Source organism: Taudactylus pleione, unplaced genomic scaffold (genome assembly GCF_031769625.1).
Source record: "Taudactylus pleione unplaced genomic scaffold, aTauple2 ptg000707l, whole genome shotgun sequence".
Taxonomy (NCBI): Eukaryota; Metazoa; Chordata; class Amphibia; order Anura; family Myobatrachidae; genus Taudactylus; species Taudactylus pleione.
The window spans coordinates 17,180,119-17,195,629 of NW_028285109.1; the positions used below are offsets into that span (position 1 = coordinate 17,180,119).

At 44.7% G+C, this 15,511-nt stretch overlaps 1 protein-coding gene across 5 annotated transcripts in view; it reads left to right on the plus strand.

Moving 5' to 3' along the window:
- ARMH4 (armadillo like helical domain containing 4) overlaps window positions 1–15,511 on the plus strand; it is a 348,598-nt gene that overhangs the window by 88,535 nt on the left and 244,552 nt on the right. For 4 of the 5 annotated variants that reach the window (XM_088456483.1, XM_088456487.1, XM_088456486.1 and 1 more), the window contains exon 2: window positions 9,335–10,471. In XM_088456483.1, coding sequence (XP_088312609.1) covers window positions 9,376–10,471 — 1,096 coding nt within the window. In that variant the 5' untranslated portion in view covers window positions 9,335–9,375. Of the gene's footprint in view, window positions 1–8,773; window positions 8,879–9,334; window positions 10,472–15,511 lie in introns of all 5 variants that reach the window. The other variant, XM_088456484.1, reaches the window with a different exon arrangement.

Consider the following 15,511-nt stretch of genomic DNA (forward strand, 5'->3'; position numbering starts at 1 on the left):
ATCCTGCACAGGAAAAATGATTATAGTGTTGATAATCTATTTTAACCAACTGTAGGAATTATTATTCTGGGTTCATTTCCATATTAATAATGAAGTGTTGGCGGTGCTCCCTGGAATTAATGTACTTCTATATCCAATTTAGTACTTTGCCCCAAAAAAGGAATTTTCTCTTTTTTTGCCTTTGCAAAGTACTAAATTGGATATAGAAGTATGAGGTCAGACCTGCTGTAATTGTGCATGACGGGCCGATGTGCTTTGATGGTACTGATGTATACGCAGGACTGCGAGGTATTATGGATGTGAGAAAGCAGCAGTGGGCGTTTCTATGCTGGCTGTGCAGTGGCAGGCATTAACATATTTTGCCAGCTTCATTGTGTGCGATTACACAGCTGCGATCGCAATTGCGATCTTTGCTGAATCAGGCCCAAAGCATACATGCCTACCCTCCCGGTTTTCGCGGGAGGCTCCCGATTTTTCGGGTAACCCCCCGCACCCCCGGAAGGGTAGGCATTTCTCCCGCATTCTGCCCACTTCCTAGTGAAGTGGGCAGAATTAGGAGAACACCCGCGGCAATCGCGGGTCTCCGTGAAGGGGGCGGGGCTTAAGCTGTGATTCTGCATGAATCACAGTATTTGGCCCCGCCCCCTATGTAAATTGTGCCCAATCGCGGCAATTTTACCGCGATGGGGCGGGGCTTAATGACGCAAATCGTCAAGCCCCGCCCCCGTCGGCCCCCTGCTGCTTCTCTTACCCGGGCTTCTCCCGGGAAGAGAATATTAAAGGTAGGCAACCCTGGCCCAAAGTCTTTAGAAATAGTTTTGTAACTATCACAAACTCTTTCTGAGGTCCTCAGATATTTCCTTTGAAGACCAGGCTTTGATAGTGACTCCAGTTTAATTAAACGAGTAGTGCCACCCATTCTCACATCTGACTGTTCTCCCATTGATTGACACTCCTGACTCCTAGATGTACGCATACTTTATCCAGAGAAAAATATATTTGAAGTCATTTTGAACAGTAACTGAATGCAAAAATATATTCTTTTGTGTAATTTTGATTTTTGTGTTCCCTTTTCTCTGTTTTTGTCATTGAGATCTGAACACATTTAAGAAAACATTTATGCAGAAATTCTGAGGGGATAATTGCATTTTTGGTGATGTAGGCAGTGTTGTCATAACACAGTAAGACGGTTGTGACGCCCTACAGAGGTGCACAGTTAAATTAGCAATGTTGGGCCATCATAATGCTTAAGGATGTGTGCAGCTGAACACCTTATCCGTAGATTGGATTCTCCACCTGAAAATTCTAAAGGCTTCACAAACTATATTGCATAACTGCGAATGAGTTTCAGAACCTTGAATCCATAATATATTGAGGGGTCTATATACCAAGTATTGGAGAGAGATAAAGGGGATGGAGATAAAGTACCAACTAATCAGCTCCTAACTGTCACTTTTCAAACACAACCTTTAAAGTGACAGTTAGGAACTGATTGGTTGGTACGTTATCTCCATCCACTTTCTCTCTCTGAGGCCCATATTCAATTTGAAGCGAAAAGCCGTTTTTGCGTGTTTTTGGCGAAAACTTTTCGCCGATGATGTCATTTTCGCCTGTTTGGATATTACACCGTATTCAATTTTAAAGACTTTCCGCCTAAGCGGAAACTCAATGCAATGTAATAGATGAAAAAGTTTTGCCTATGAATGTGGAAAAAAGTGCAGAATTGGGGTTTTGGGGTGCAACGTTGCGGGAACCCCCGTGCAGCCTTCAGACAGTCCCCCAAAGGTAAACTGTGTCAAAAAATAAAAAAAAAACACTTAAGAACACCCCAAAAAATTACTTTGAATTTGGGGGCATAAAAAAATGTTGGGGACGAACTTAAAAACTAGCGCACTTGACTCCGGGGGGGTCCCCAAGTATACCCCAAGTGTCTTTTTGGTTGCAGGTGCTTACGGAAGGTGGATTTTTCACAATTTTTTCAACTTAACTTTAGCAACTTTTAAATATGCTGGCCCTAATTTTCAAGTACCCCAAATTTGCTGGGATAACTTATTTTCTGGAAAAAATACTACTGAATACTATTCTGCACCACGTATAGAAAAACTCTATTTAGCAGCTATTGAGCCCGTTTAAAAACAACAAATACCTTCAGCAAGCCAAATCCATAGCTAACCATAGCTAAACCCCATGTCAGAGCATCTTTTGGGGGGGGCCAGGCTGATTTCCCCAAATCTGACAGTACTTTCCGCCTGTTCAAGTTTCGCCGGGTCCCGTTTTCGCGTACTTCCATATTCAATATGGGGTAAAGCAGGCACGGCCGCGATACTTTTCCACCTACAAAAGACGCGATGTAGGCGAAAAGTCTGGGAGGCGGAAAAGTATTGTGGATCCGCTCTAATTGAATACAGCTCTAAGTTTCAGTACATCTACCCCTGAGTCTGCTCAGAAAGCCAAAGTGACTACTAATCCCAGTAAAGATTATGGTCAATGTTTAGCTGTGAGCAGGATCATATACATTTCTATAAAACATTTTGGGAATAATGTATCCCTACCATAAAATATAAGGATACTAGAAGCCACTAATAAAATATGTGTTCATATATAGCACCCAGAGCTCTAAGGTGAATACTAATGTCATTGTTATTATTATCTTCTAATACAAGCTGCTTGTATGAGGGGATCTTCACATGGAACACAAATTACATCACTGCTCTCCACATATATGTGACCCTTTTCAGTAGCGCACACAGAGGGGGGTTCTGAGTACCCAGAAACCCTCCTGACAGACAGACATGATGCCTGCTCTTAAGCCCCGCCCCCTCACGGCAAAATGCCGCAATTCGCGGGTCAATCAGTAGGAGGCAGAGCCAATATGACACAATTCCATCAGAATCTCGTCATATGGCTCCACCCCTCTCCGATTGACCCACGAATCGTGGCAGTTTCCTGCTAGGGGGCCTAATGACATGATGGTGCCAGCCTGCCAGGTCTGCAAGGTAAGGGTGTGTGTTTAATTTATATATGTGTGTGTGTTTTATGTATGTGTGAATATATATTTAATATAGCATATGTGTGTGTGAGTGTGTAAACCCTCCTATAAAAATCTTGTTTGCCCCTGCTTTTTTAAGTAGTGCGATTAGTCTCAGCATCTTTTTATCTGTGTCTTTGTTTTTATCTTCTCATTCAGGGTCGGACTGGCCCATAGGGGTACAGGGGAATCCCCTGGTGGGTCCCACTGCCTGAGGACCCACCCCCTCCTCTAGGGATCAGGTTCAAGACTGTGCACTTGAACTATACATTATACATATTTTACATTATACAGCACAGGGCTATGGTGTATTTTCTACAATGCATTGGTGTTATTAATCTGTACATTATCATGCATGCACTAGCAGGACAGGTATTTACTATATATAAATTTTTAAGAGGCCCAGTACATGCACTCTCTAATGGTTAGCCAAGCCTCTGGGGAGGCTGACCACACCTCCTCTGAAGGCTGGCCACACCCCTAAGTATGGGCACCTATCACTGCAACCCCCCCAGTGGTCCCTTCAAGCCCCAGTCCGACACTGTTCTCATTCATATGCAGGGGCGGATTGGCCATACAACCCACAGGGAGTTTTCCTGGTGGGCCGGACAGTTTTGGGGCCACTGTAAACTATTTATTTTTCTGATTTTTTTTCTAAATATGTGACCCAACCTACCCAATGAGAGTCGGCCCTGGCATATTAATGGCTGAAACTGACATGAATTGTTCATGATGGCTGATCCCTCCCCAGGAACCAGCCACCTATGGCTGTGCTTTGCAGATCAGTCCACCCCTTCCTGATCCACTACTCACCCTCCCTTGATTACAAGCTAGTGGCATCAGGTGCTGGAAAGTAGGGATGTGAGGTGAGCAACACAGGCAGCATCTCAAAGCCGGGGTCACACACATATACTGACTACCTGTTGATCTATTCTGTGGATGCTGGGATTGGTGGCTGCTTCCCCTCCCAGTCACTGTGGCAAAGGTCACCCGTTACTCCCCTCCCCTGCCTGCAGAACCCCGGAGATCATCTTCTCTTTCATCACCGGGCATGAATTAGCCAGCAGTGGACACCAAGCAATGTCTGTCGCTGGATGATTTCCGGAGTGTGCATGCACCTGGGAGGCTGCTGTCTGGGGCGCTGCTGGGAGTTTACCCACCTGGTTGTCTGTGGGGGCTGCAGCATCTTTCATTGCATTGTATTACAGACCCCTGGAAGTACGCCAGGGTATATAGCCAGGCAGACTGGAAGTATGGTAGAGTATAGGCTGGTGGTTTATGTGTTCCCCTCTCTGCCCTTACAGGACCTGGTCAAACGTTGCGGCTCTGGAGCTGGGTGGCTTTTACTCCTGGTAATCCAACTCATGTAGTGTATGCAAATGTGTGAACAAGTTGTGACTCTTGTTGTTAGTGTAGCTGGGGACAGCCCCATGGGTACTCACAGAGCCGTAACTAGACTTTTTGGTGCCCTGTGCCAGAAAGAGCATTGGCGCCCCCCTCATTTTTCAAAGGGACATAATGCACCCAAAAAAGGGCAATGGCTTCATGGGGAAGAGACAGGAGAGGCCAGGAGATGCTGGGGATGAAATAAGAGGAAGCTACAAGCAAGAATGATAATAAACAGAAATTTGACAGGCTCAAACAGCGCCCCCTGACCTGTGGTGCCCTGTGCGATGGCACCGGCCACACTACCCTAGCTACGGCCCTGGGTGCTCACTTTCTAAAGGTGGTACCTACACTGGGGCCTGCCTCTTGGGCACTCACTGCTAAAGGTGTACCTACGCTGGGCCCAACACACTGGACTAACTGCTGAGAGGGTACCTAAACTGCGGTGTGCACTCTGAGCCCTCACTGCTGAGGGGACACCTATACTGGGGCAGCCATTAGCACTCTCTGCTGAGAGGGCACCTACACTGGTGCCAGCCCCATGAACACTCACTGCTGAGGGGGTAACTATACTAGGGTTAGTCCCCTGTACACTCACTGCTGAGGGCATGGGTGGATTGGCCATAGCTTCCCCAGTAATTCTCAGTGTACTGTTTTGTGTTTTTATTTTGTATATACTGCAAATAATATTTTTACATTGCCCAGTGGTGTAACTTCCCTATATGCAGCCATTCAAATAGGCTACATAACACAGTCTGCACTTACTGTGTATTGTGCAAATGTCTCTACCCCCAGCTTAAATTCCACCACTTGTCCTGCCCCCTTTGAAGAATAAGCAACCTTGCTTCTCCTAACCATGGCTGACAGACAGGGTTGCATTAAGGGATACATGGGCCTGGGGCTGTAAATGTACAGTGGCTTATATTGAGAAGGGGAGAATCTGTGACCAGGGCTGTGTGGGCGTGACCAGTGCTGTGTGGGTGTGGCCAGTGCTGTGTGGGTGTGGCCAGTGCTGTGTGGGTGTGGCCACCCCTTCACTCTCAGCCCCACTGTCTCCTTAAATACAAAAAAATGAAATAGTTGCAGAATTTTGTGAAAAAAATAGAGAATACCATTTTAATAGTTAAGATTTATGGGCGACTATTTGATGCAGCTGATCACCACCATGCTGCCATGAGGATAGGCCTATTTTTATGTGGAGGCCTTAGCTCCATTGGCTCCATTGTTAATATGGCCCTGCTAACAGGAGGAAAACAAACGCCCCAAGTCCAGCAGCTGGGAAAGTCCCTCACAGAGAGAAAAGGCCTGTCTACTCGGTTACCAATGAGCCTGAGGAGTCACCTCTGGGGAGTAACAAAGTGGGTCCCAGCCAACAAGACCTCCCCTCCTCAACATTTAATTTACTCCTCTCTCATAAATGTGGTGAGGGAAATATTACATAATCGTACAAACACACAGTGCACATATGAAGATCCCTTTATCAAAATAACAGAAACACACATTATTAGATTGTCAGCAAACAAAAAACAATTGTGATTAATCCAACTCAGGGGTACACAATTTGGCATTCTCGTACTCTAGTCTGCAGAATACTAACTTTAACTAGTGGCAGGTTATGAGAAAACATACCTCTATAAAATAAATAATTACACCAAAATACTGGCTAATTTTACTAATCTATAGGAAACAATTACTTAAACTACTGATGTAGACTAGAATAACTATGCACACCTAAACAGCAGTACGGATTGGTTGTAGGCTTCACTGGTAGATGTATGTAATTTGTTTTGTTCAACATGCAACAGTAATTGAGCAACAAGGGTCACTCAAGTATGGTTATCTCCCATGCTGGTCTCCACACAATCTGTCGGACACGGACTATGGCAAGAGTGCTGTTTCATGAGTTTGTCATCCAGAAGTGAATAAGCTACAAGTCTGGGGTGCTATGTACATTATGATGTACTGTTTGGCAATACCTTGATGCCTAATGTACTGTATGACATTCAATGGAGTGCTGTTTGTACATTATGGCAGTCACTGGGATGCTGTATGGTGATGATGGGATATAGCCTTTGCTGTATGGTGGTAGCTGTTTGTGCTTTATTGTCACTAGGATGCTCAATTTAATGTGTGCCAGTCCCTGGAATGATCTATGTACTTTATGGTGGTAACCAATCTAGTGGTGGTGATTGAGATGCTCTTTGTACTGTAAGATGTCTACTGGGATCACAAGAAGACCTATGGGTGGAGGCCCAATAGCAAAATTTCCAAAGCCCCCCACCTGGGCAAATTTTGAATGTAAATGACCTAATATCTATCTACTTAGCTGACATGCAGGATTAAATAAATTGTAAATAGCATATAGTAAGCATAACGAAAAAAAAAAATATATAAAAAATTGATACAGTCTCCCTAATCCTAAATGTTTCTGAAACAACATGGTATATAAGAAGGCTATGATTCATTAATAAATCAGTTAATGAAGAGAGGTGGATGCAGAGATGACTGGACCAGTGACAGCAGATGCCCTGCAGCAACGCTCAAAGGCCACCTGGGCCCCATAGCAGCCCCAGTCTCTGTACCTACTGTCTGAGATTTGCTGCAAAATAGGACAGGTGCATAGGCATATACTGGCTGTTGAATCTGCATCCAGGTCTCCAGTAGGATTGTGTTACATTCTGGCCTAGAGTTGAATACTCCACTTGGACAAGTGTGTATCCATCCTAAGTCATGCAGTGTCATATCAGATAAATATTTGCTTTGTCCATTGTTTCTAAATTAAAAACTGCAGGTAAAAGGATGGGGATGGGTAAGGGTGACAGGCCAAAATTTATTATAAAGTCCTTACCTTAAGATGTTACTCAGATTCTTTTTCTAAAAATGTTGCTGTTCAGGACCTTATTGGGAGATATAATCCAAAGTTCATATCAGTAGTCGTTATCCAAAGTCACCTACATAAAAAAGGAACTACTCAGAGAGTATCAATGTAGGAGAAAATGTCACCACAAAATGTCTGCCAGTAGCTGGGCATCCTTTATATAGGGCTGTGACCTGCACTGTGACATCACAATGCATTCAGGCAGCAGCTAGAGATGGCTGTAGCTTAGATCATCTCTAGGCCCAGATACCCTGCAGCAGCACTTTGGTGAGAATAGAAAAGCTGGGGCTCAGGAGATGGCGTTTTACTCAGTGCAGGGAGAGGGCGCCCGTAGCAGCCGCACTCTCCTACTATAACTATGCCCTTGGCTGGGATGCTGTTTGTGCTGTATGGCAGACACAAAGCTACTCTCTGTATTATATGGCTGTCAAGTTGGCTGTTTGCTAGCACAACTTATGATTGTTTTGGGGCGCCAAATTTGAATGAGGCCACTCTCAGAATATTTTCCAGGGCCACTTTAAGCTCCCAATCCGCCCCTGTTCATATGTACTCTGTTTTGAATTGGGGAATGGATAAAGGGGCACAGCAAACACAAGCAGGCAACTTTGCACCATGTTGCACTGTAGGTGGAGCAGATTTAAAATGTGCAAAGAGCTTTAGATTTTAAAGGGGCCTGTCCTAACTCAAATCGGTATTACAGTGTAAAAATAAAGCAGTCCATCATGTATGGACAACATGCATGGTCGTGGCACGCCTGCGTTCTTTGCCGCCACTACCACTTAACTCCCCTAAACCCTCACTGCCCTGGAGTGGCTAGGCTGCGCCGATTTAGGGGTGTCCTGCGCTCTGGATTGAACCCTAGTATGTTAGGGACCTACCCTACATAGGTTACCTGGATATGGTGGGTAGGCCCATAAGCTTGGCCATGATTATGCTAAAAACCTCTATTGATTGCAAAATTTTATTACATAATGTATTTATATATAATCAGTAATTTGGAGTTGTGCACCTGTAATCTGTCTGTTTCTGTGCCAGCAATAATAGTCTCATCAGGTAGCACCTCCCATTATATATATTCAGGGTGTGCAGTCCAGGAATCTTTCCTATACACTCCTAATTTAATGTGAGGTATTGCACACCTGAGGGAAAGGAGACGCCCTCAGTCTGGATTAGCACCCCTCCCTTATTGGTTTAAAAGCATGGAGTCTGGCTTGTATATGCACACTAGTAATAGGCACAATTTTAGGTAAGTCCTACAAGTTATATACTGTAGTGCAACTTTGGGTTGATTTTTGGGGCGTGGATCCCCTGGATTACTTTGGTTGGTCTGCCTCATGGCATTGCATTATAGCACATTCTTTCTTTTCTGCACAATTTTAACACTTTACTGTTTGTTTTTATTATATTTGTATTTTCACTTTTCTATGCCGCCATGGCTGCTCTTATCCTTCTTACTTCACATTTCACTTTTCTCATTATAGCGATGCGGTGGGGTGGCCCAGCTGCGCCGATTTAGGGGTGTCCTGCTCTCTGGATTTGAACCCTAGTATGTTAGGTACCTACCCTACAGAGGTTACCTGGATATGGTGGGTAGGCCCATAACATTGGCCATGATTATGCTAAAAACCTCTATTGATTGCAAAATTGTATTGCATAATGTATTTATATATAATCAGTAATTTGGAGTTGTGCACCTGTGATCTGTCTGTCTATGTGCCTGACTGTCAATAAAACTGTGAGTAAAAAGTTGCTGTGAGCGACTATGACAATGTACCTTGACGCATGCGCAGTGTGACTTAGACGCATGCATAGTTTACCGATAATCGCTCAATTGTGAAAATATCGCCATAGCGCACATCTCTGAATCACGCCCAGTATTTGCAATTGTAAGACTTAAAATTTGTTATTTAACAATACTGTTACATTATCATGACAAAATCAGAGAATCCGTAGCATACTCATCCAATCAAAGACTATTATGAAGCATGTATCAATGAACCTGCTGAAAATTGTAGTAAAATAATTCTTTCTTCCTTTTTTAGGACTCTGTTATCTGGGTTTATGACCAGTCTAATCAACTGACATGAAGAAATCACTGGTCTTCCATATATGTGGGGTGCTATGTTGCATCCTCATGGTGTGGCCTAGGGCTACATGTCTTCCTCTACAGAATTTGGATAAACAGGATATCACAGTAGACAGTCGAGGATATGATGGTACAGATAACTCCCAAACATATACCAGTGATGTTCTTATGCCAATGCAACCTACTACAGAAAAGGAAATGCACAGCATGTCTTCGTATGTGACATCATCAAATATTGTACTTGCAGTCCCAGAAATATCACAAAACAGCTCCAGTCTAGTAAGTAACAGCACAGTGACTGATATGAGCCCAGAGACCAATAATCCTGGTCTTGTCAGCAAAGCAACTCCCACTGGGCAAACTAAGATGTCAAGTGAGAATAGAATCCTAACCACAGCTGGTTCTACCGTTGTTTACATCACCAGTGTGACATCTCTTAGCGAGCCCACCAAGGGACATCCTGAGGAAGGATACCAACCAGCCGATAAGAATAACACAGACCTGAAACAAAGCAACCTGGAAAATGCATCTTTGCTCAACACCATGGAGATGCTAACAACCAACCCCAGAACCAGCATTGTCAAAACAAACAATGACCAGTCCACCATATCGTCTCACCTTGATGACCAACCACTGACTGCTGACAGTGTTGAAACCCAGCCTACAACTCAAATTCCCACTGGTTTGAAAACTGCAACGTTTGTCAGCAATAACAATGGCAGTATAGACTTCACAGCCTCACAAATTAGCGAGGACTGGGATGATACAAAAGTGACAGCTGACCGTTCTAAGAAAGTAGGCATCACAATGCCAGCTACTGTCCAGTTCCTGAAATCAGAGAACAGTGACACAGGACAGTTCACTACGTCTCCAGGAATGGCTATACCATCTGATGACAACATAGTTCTCCGTGCTACTGATTATATGCTTGTTACTATGCCAGAAGAAAAAGCTTCAGGTGATTTTAGTAAAACAATAATAGCCCAATCTGTGTTACCACAAACAGGGTTAAACTCCATACACATGGCTACACAAGTGGTGGATATAGTTACGGAGATGACCCAAAGTCAAGAACTTGATGCAATAAATACAGGTAAAATAAAATCTATCATGTCTGTAAGTGTACGTTCTTGTCACATTCCACAGTGACTTATATTACTGCAACTGCTGTGTGAGTAAGCTGCGGAGATATAAGTCACAATCTTTCATGTGTTTCAGATGATAGATCCATTGGATGAAGCAGAGACCTTTCTGTACATTTTAGTGCTTACCCCCAGGCAGATAGTTGCTGTCATGGCAAAGCTCTATTTTGCTGAGATGGGTGATATTTTCTGTAAGGCGAAGCAATGCTTGCTGATTCAATTAACAGCAGAGAGATAGTAAAAGTCATGGCTGCCTGAGAACATTATCTCACGGTCCTGTTTCTCTGTGCCGGCTAAACCTGATGTTCCACAGTAAAGAGCATAGAGAAAGAAGATGGAAGATTTTAGTGGTTTTCTGTTCTCATCTTGTTCGTTTTTTTTTTAACATTACATCTGGAAAACCGGCTAGTCAGTTTGTCCCCCTTATTATGGTACATTACATGTTAGTGCTATTACCAGCATATACCATGCGGTACAGTAAGTACTTTCTCCATTGAAGTAGATATCCAACTACAGTTAGGCAGAAGGGGCAGCTGCATTGGGATCCCTGTCTCAGCAGACTTACATAGAAAATGTGCTCCCTGGATACTGCTTCTCCCAACATTGCGTCACAAATTAGTGAATTGCTGTAGCAGTATTGCTGCAATTCAGCTTAGTTAAGACCAAAATGACTCCACATTGTTACATGTGTGCACCCTGAACAGATTGTATTCCCAGTGTGCGCATCCATCATCCGACTGCACAAATTGGTCCCCATCTGATCAGGTTGGCTTTGATTGATTAATTTTAACATGAGACTGTCGACATGCAGCATGTTGGCAAGCTCAGCATGTTGATAGTGGTGATGTCAACATTCATCATGTCTACATGGATGATAGGTCTACATAGGTGACGCCTAACCCTAACTTCCTTCCCTTCCTCGCAGCCTAACCATAACCTCCCCCCAGAGCCTAACCCTAACCCTCCCAGTGACGCCTAACCCTAACCTCTTTCTCTTCCCCGCAGCCTAACCCTCCCGGTGACACCTAACCCTAACCTCCTTCCCTTCCCCACAGCCTAACCAGAACCTTCCCCCGCAGCCTAACTCTCCCAGTGACAACTAACCCTAAACTCTTTCTCTTCCCCGCAGCCTAACCATAACCTCCCCCCGCAGCCTAACCCTCCCGGTGATGTCTAACCCTAACCTCCTTCTCTTCCCTGCATCCTAACCATAACCTCCCCCCGCAGCCTAAAGCTAACCCTCCCAGTGATGCCTAACCTCCTTCCCTTCTCTGCAGCCTAACCATAACCTCCCCCTGCAGCCTAAAGCTAACCCTCCCGGTGATGCCTAACCCTAACCGTTGGCATCCTCAGACTGTTGACATTTCACATGGTGACAGTTCAGATGTCGGCATTCTGAGGATGTTGACATGGTGCCTGTGGATAGTTTGAGCCATGTTGACACTCTAATGTTGACATTGTGGTGTCGACATTATGAATGCCGACATGGTTACTGTCAACCTTCTGACTGGATGCCATCTAATCTGGGTGCTGGACCTGAGTGCCAATCCTCAGGACCCATCCATTTTGATTTTTCTTGTGTGTGAACAGCTGAGCTCAGAATACTTCAGTTCATCAGAGAACCGTAGGAAGTGAGGGCAGTGTCAGGCCATGTATATGGTCCATGTCTGGGAAATAGGCAGCGAGCCCTCTTAGCATAAAGTTGGCTCAGATTGTAAATCATTTTGTGTTCCTAAAACAACAAAATGTTTTCTGCTATTTCCTTAGTCTCAATTATAGGAACATAACTTATATAAAGATTTACAGCTTCACAAACTAATACATATTGTTCTGGGAAAATGGTGACACATGGGATCCTTAGTCTAGACATCTGTACTGATTTTGAAATGAAAATGAAAAAAATGACTTAAGGCAGAAAATATATATTGTAAGTTTTGTCTGTTTATGTGCATATTGCCAATTTGAATTCCAACCTTTTGTTTATCTATTGTGCTATTGTGAAGCCTGGGGATTTTGCTTCTAGTAGGAGAAAATCAGAAAGATGTATAGCTGCAATACTTCGAGAGGTGGTAGCTGCGGAATACCCGGAGGTGTTTAAAACAGTAGGCACAAGTGCCGAAGGTACAGCTGACTACACAAAGTGTGGGATTTTAGTAGCGTGCCACAATGTACACAGAGGTGTTGGTACTGGTTGAGCAGTGTCTAGCGCACAACAAGGTACATGGATGTGTTGGCTCTGTTTGTACAGCACATAGCGTGCAACAAGGTACATGTGTTGGCACAACCAAATACCCTGGTGCGGAGTCTAAGACCCTCACTGCACTTGACCAGGAATCTCCACAAGAGAATATGGACTTTACTCAGTGAGGGCCCAGGCCGTGGCCCAGTGTAGTTCCCACCATGAAAGCAACAGAGGCCTGATTCAGAGCCGGACGCTCTGACAGAGCGCTCGCTCTGAATCAGGGCCGTCCTTCTCTTTTAGCGGCCTCCTGGCCGCTCGTATAGCTGTGGGTGACCACCCACAGCTATAGCGAGCGGCCAAAAAGATGGTCGCGATGGTCAAGACCATCGCGACCATCGGGCTTGCGACGATACCCTTGTGGTAGGGTCTTGTTGCCGCAAGCCCTGGAGTGCTTTCGGCTCTATCAGAGCCGAGAGCACTCCCACTGACATCACTTGTGATGTCAGTGGGGCCGGCCCCAGATGGTAGGCGTTCCCATGGGAACGCCTCCGTCTGGGCAGCCACGCCCCCGGCACGCCCACCAAAGGGGGCGTGCTGTCACTCACCATCGACAGCACGCCCCCTTTGTAGCGAGACCCGGAGCGACAGCTTGGCAGTCGCTATCCGGGTCTTGCGCATGCGCACGACGGAGCCGGCTCCCTCGTGCGCATGCGCACTGGGCCAACATCGACCCGCTTGCAAGCGCTCAGCGCTCACGAGCAGGTCTGAATCAGGCCCAGAGTACGTAGCTGGTCTGAGGATTCTGCCTGCAAACACCGCAGATTAAAATGCGGATATGCTGCTGTCGAGGAAACCTAACACTGGAGTTTAAACAACACTGGAAGAAAACTATATTGGAAAGTATAGTTCTAGAGTAGGACTACCTGTGTAGTACACAATTGATATTCAGGCACTGAGCAGGTTCCTATGCTGGCTGGCTGATGGGTGATTCCGTGCATGAGTCATTAGTGCTGGCGGTTAGTGGTTACACCTGAGAGAGACTGCGTTCTGTTAAGGATTCTAATTAAGAAGGCTAGCAATCAGTGGCCTGCTAAAGCTGCATGCAATGATTTAAACGATTTTCGTTTATTTTTAAAGGGAAAAATGCACGAAAATTGTTTACTAAAATCGTTAATTTACCAAATGTAATGATCGATTTTTTTTAACTACAAACGATTTTTACATATTCCCTTACTGAATATCGTTGAGTTGGTCAGTCTGACTGAACTACAAACTACAAACGTGAATGCACATGAACGATAATCGTTCATCGTTTTAACTCAGAAAGTGAACGATTTTTGCAACGCTTGAACGATAAACGATATCGTTATCGATAATCGTTCAAAAAAATGTAGTGTGTGTATGCACCTTTAGTGTTGGAGGCAGGCCAGTGGTATCTGACTGCTGGTACGCACAGCTATGTTAGTATAATTACAAATATGTATTATTGCCCTTCAGAATATTGGCCCTCATTCAGAGCCGTTCGCTATTTGCGGTCGTTCGTTCAAAAACAAGGGGTGGCTATTCAAATGATCCGTTCGCAAATTGCAGTCTGTTCACACCTCTAAGTCTGAACGAGCGAGCAAAACATACGCTCGTTTATTTGTTAAAAACGCCCCCTGGCCGCTCGCACTATACGTCATGTCCGCTATTTATTAGATTAATCGAGTACATCGAACAGCGTATGAACTGCTCGCTATTCTTGTGGTTGGTTTTTTCAACCGCTATTTTGCGAGCAGTTCTGAGTTAAAAAAAAACAAGTGACGTGGTCAATGACGCTGCTGTATTAATTATGAACTCCCTTAAAACGCCCGTTTTGACCTTTAAGCACGCCTGCGTTCGAATTCCACTCCCCCGTTTACAAGCACCTTCCCCTGTTACCACCCACATACGCCTCATTCTGTCACTCAAAATAGCAGGCACTCGCTATATAGCGTACAAACGATTTTCGGCCGCGCTGACTGGTTCGCGCATGCGTACTAAAAACCGTACGCATGCGCAGATGTGCGAACATCGCTCGGAACGAGCGTACGGCCGCTAGCGAGCGGCTCTGAATGAGGGCCATTGCACACAGATACTTTTTGTTTTTAAAATAAATTGTAATTTTTAATAAATATAGCAACAACAAGAGAGAATGAAAACAAATAAATGATAGAATTGGGGACAATAAAATAGAAGCCGTGAACTGTGTGTGTGTGTGTGTGTTTGTGTGTCTGTGGGGGGATTTGATACATAACAAAAATATTAACAATATGTCTTGAAACAAATGGAGACAATGTTATATGAGCATTCAGAATAGCGGTGGGCCTGATACAGAAATAAACTCAAGTCGGCCATAATTTCTCCCACATTGCATGCACGGAGCTAAATGTATATTGTTTGCTCGTATGACGAGTTCTGTGCATCTCTGAGGCTGGAGCACCCCTATAGGTACGCTTGGTTCCATAGTGCACACTTACACCAGCCCAAGCCTTTGTGCAAAAGATGCACCCGAAAGTGTATTTTATTTACACGTGCACATAACTCTGCATAGTCCACAGCTCTGTTGCCACTCTATCACTGAACTATACCAATGTGAGAATGCCCTATTACCACCTAGCTAGCCACTATCAGATACAAGTGGATATGTAACTGAGTCTTGTAAGACTGCATTGCCCGGAGTGACATACGCTAGGCTACGAAGATTGTGCAGTGTGATCAGGGCTGCCATCAGATATTGTGGGGCCCAGGACTGACAAAATAGGCAGGGCCCCTGGGCCCCCCTCCCGCT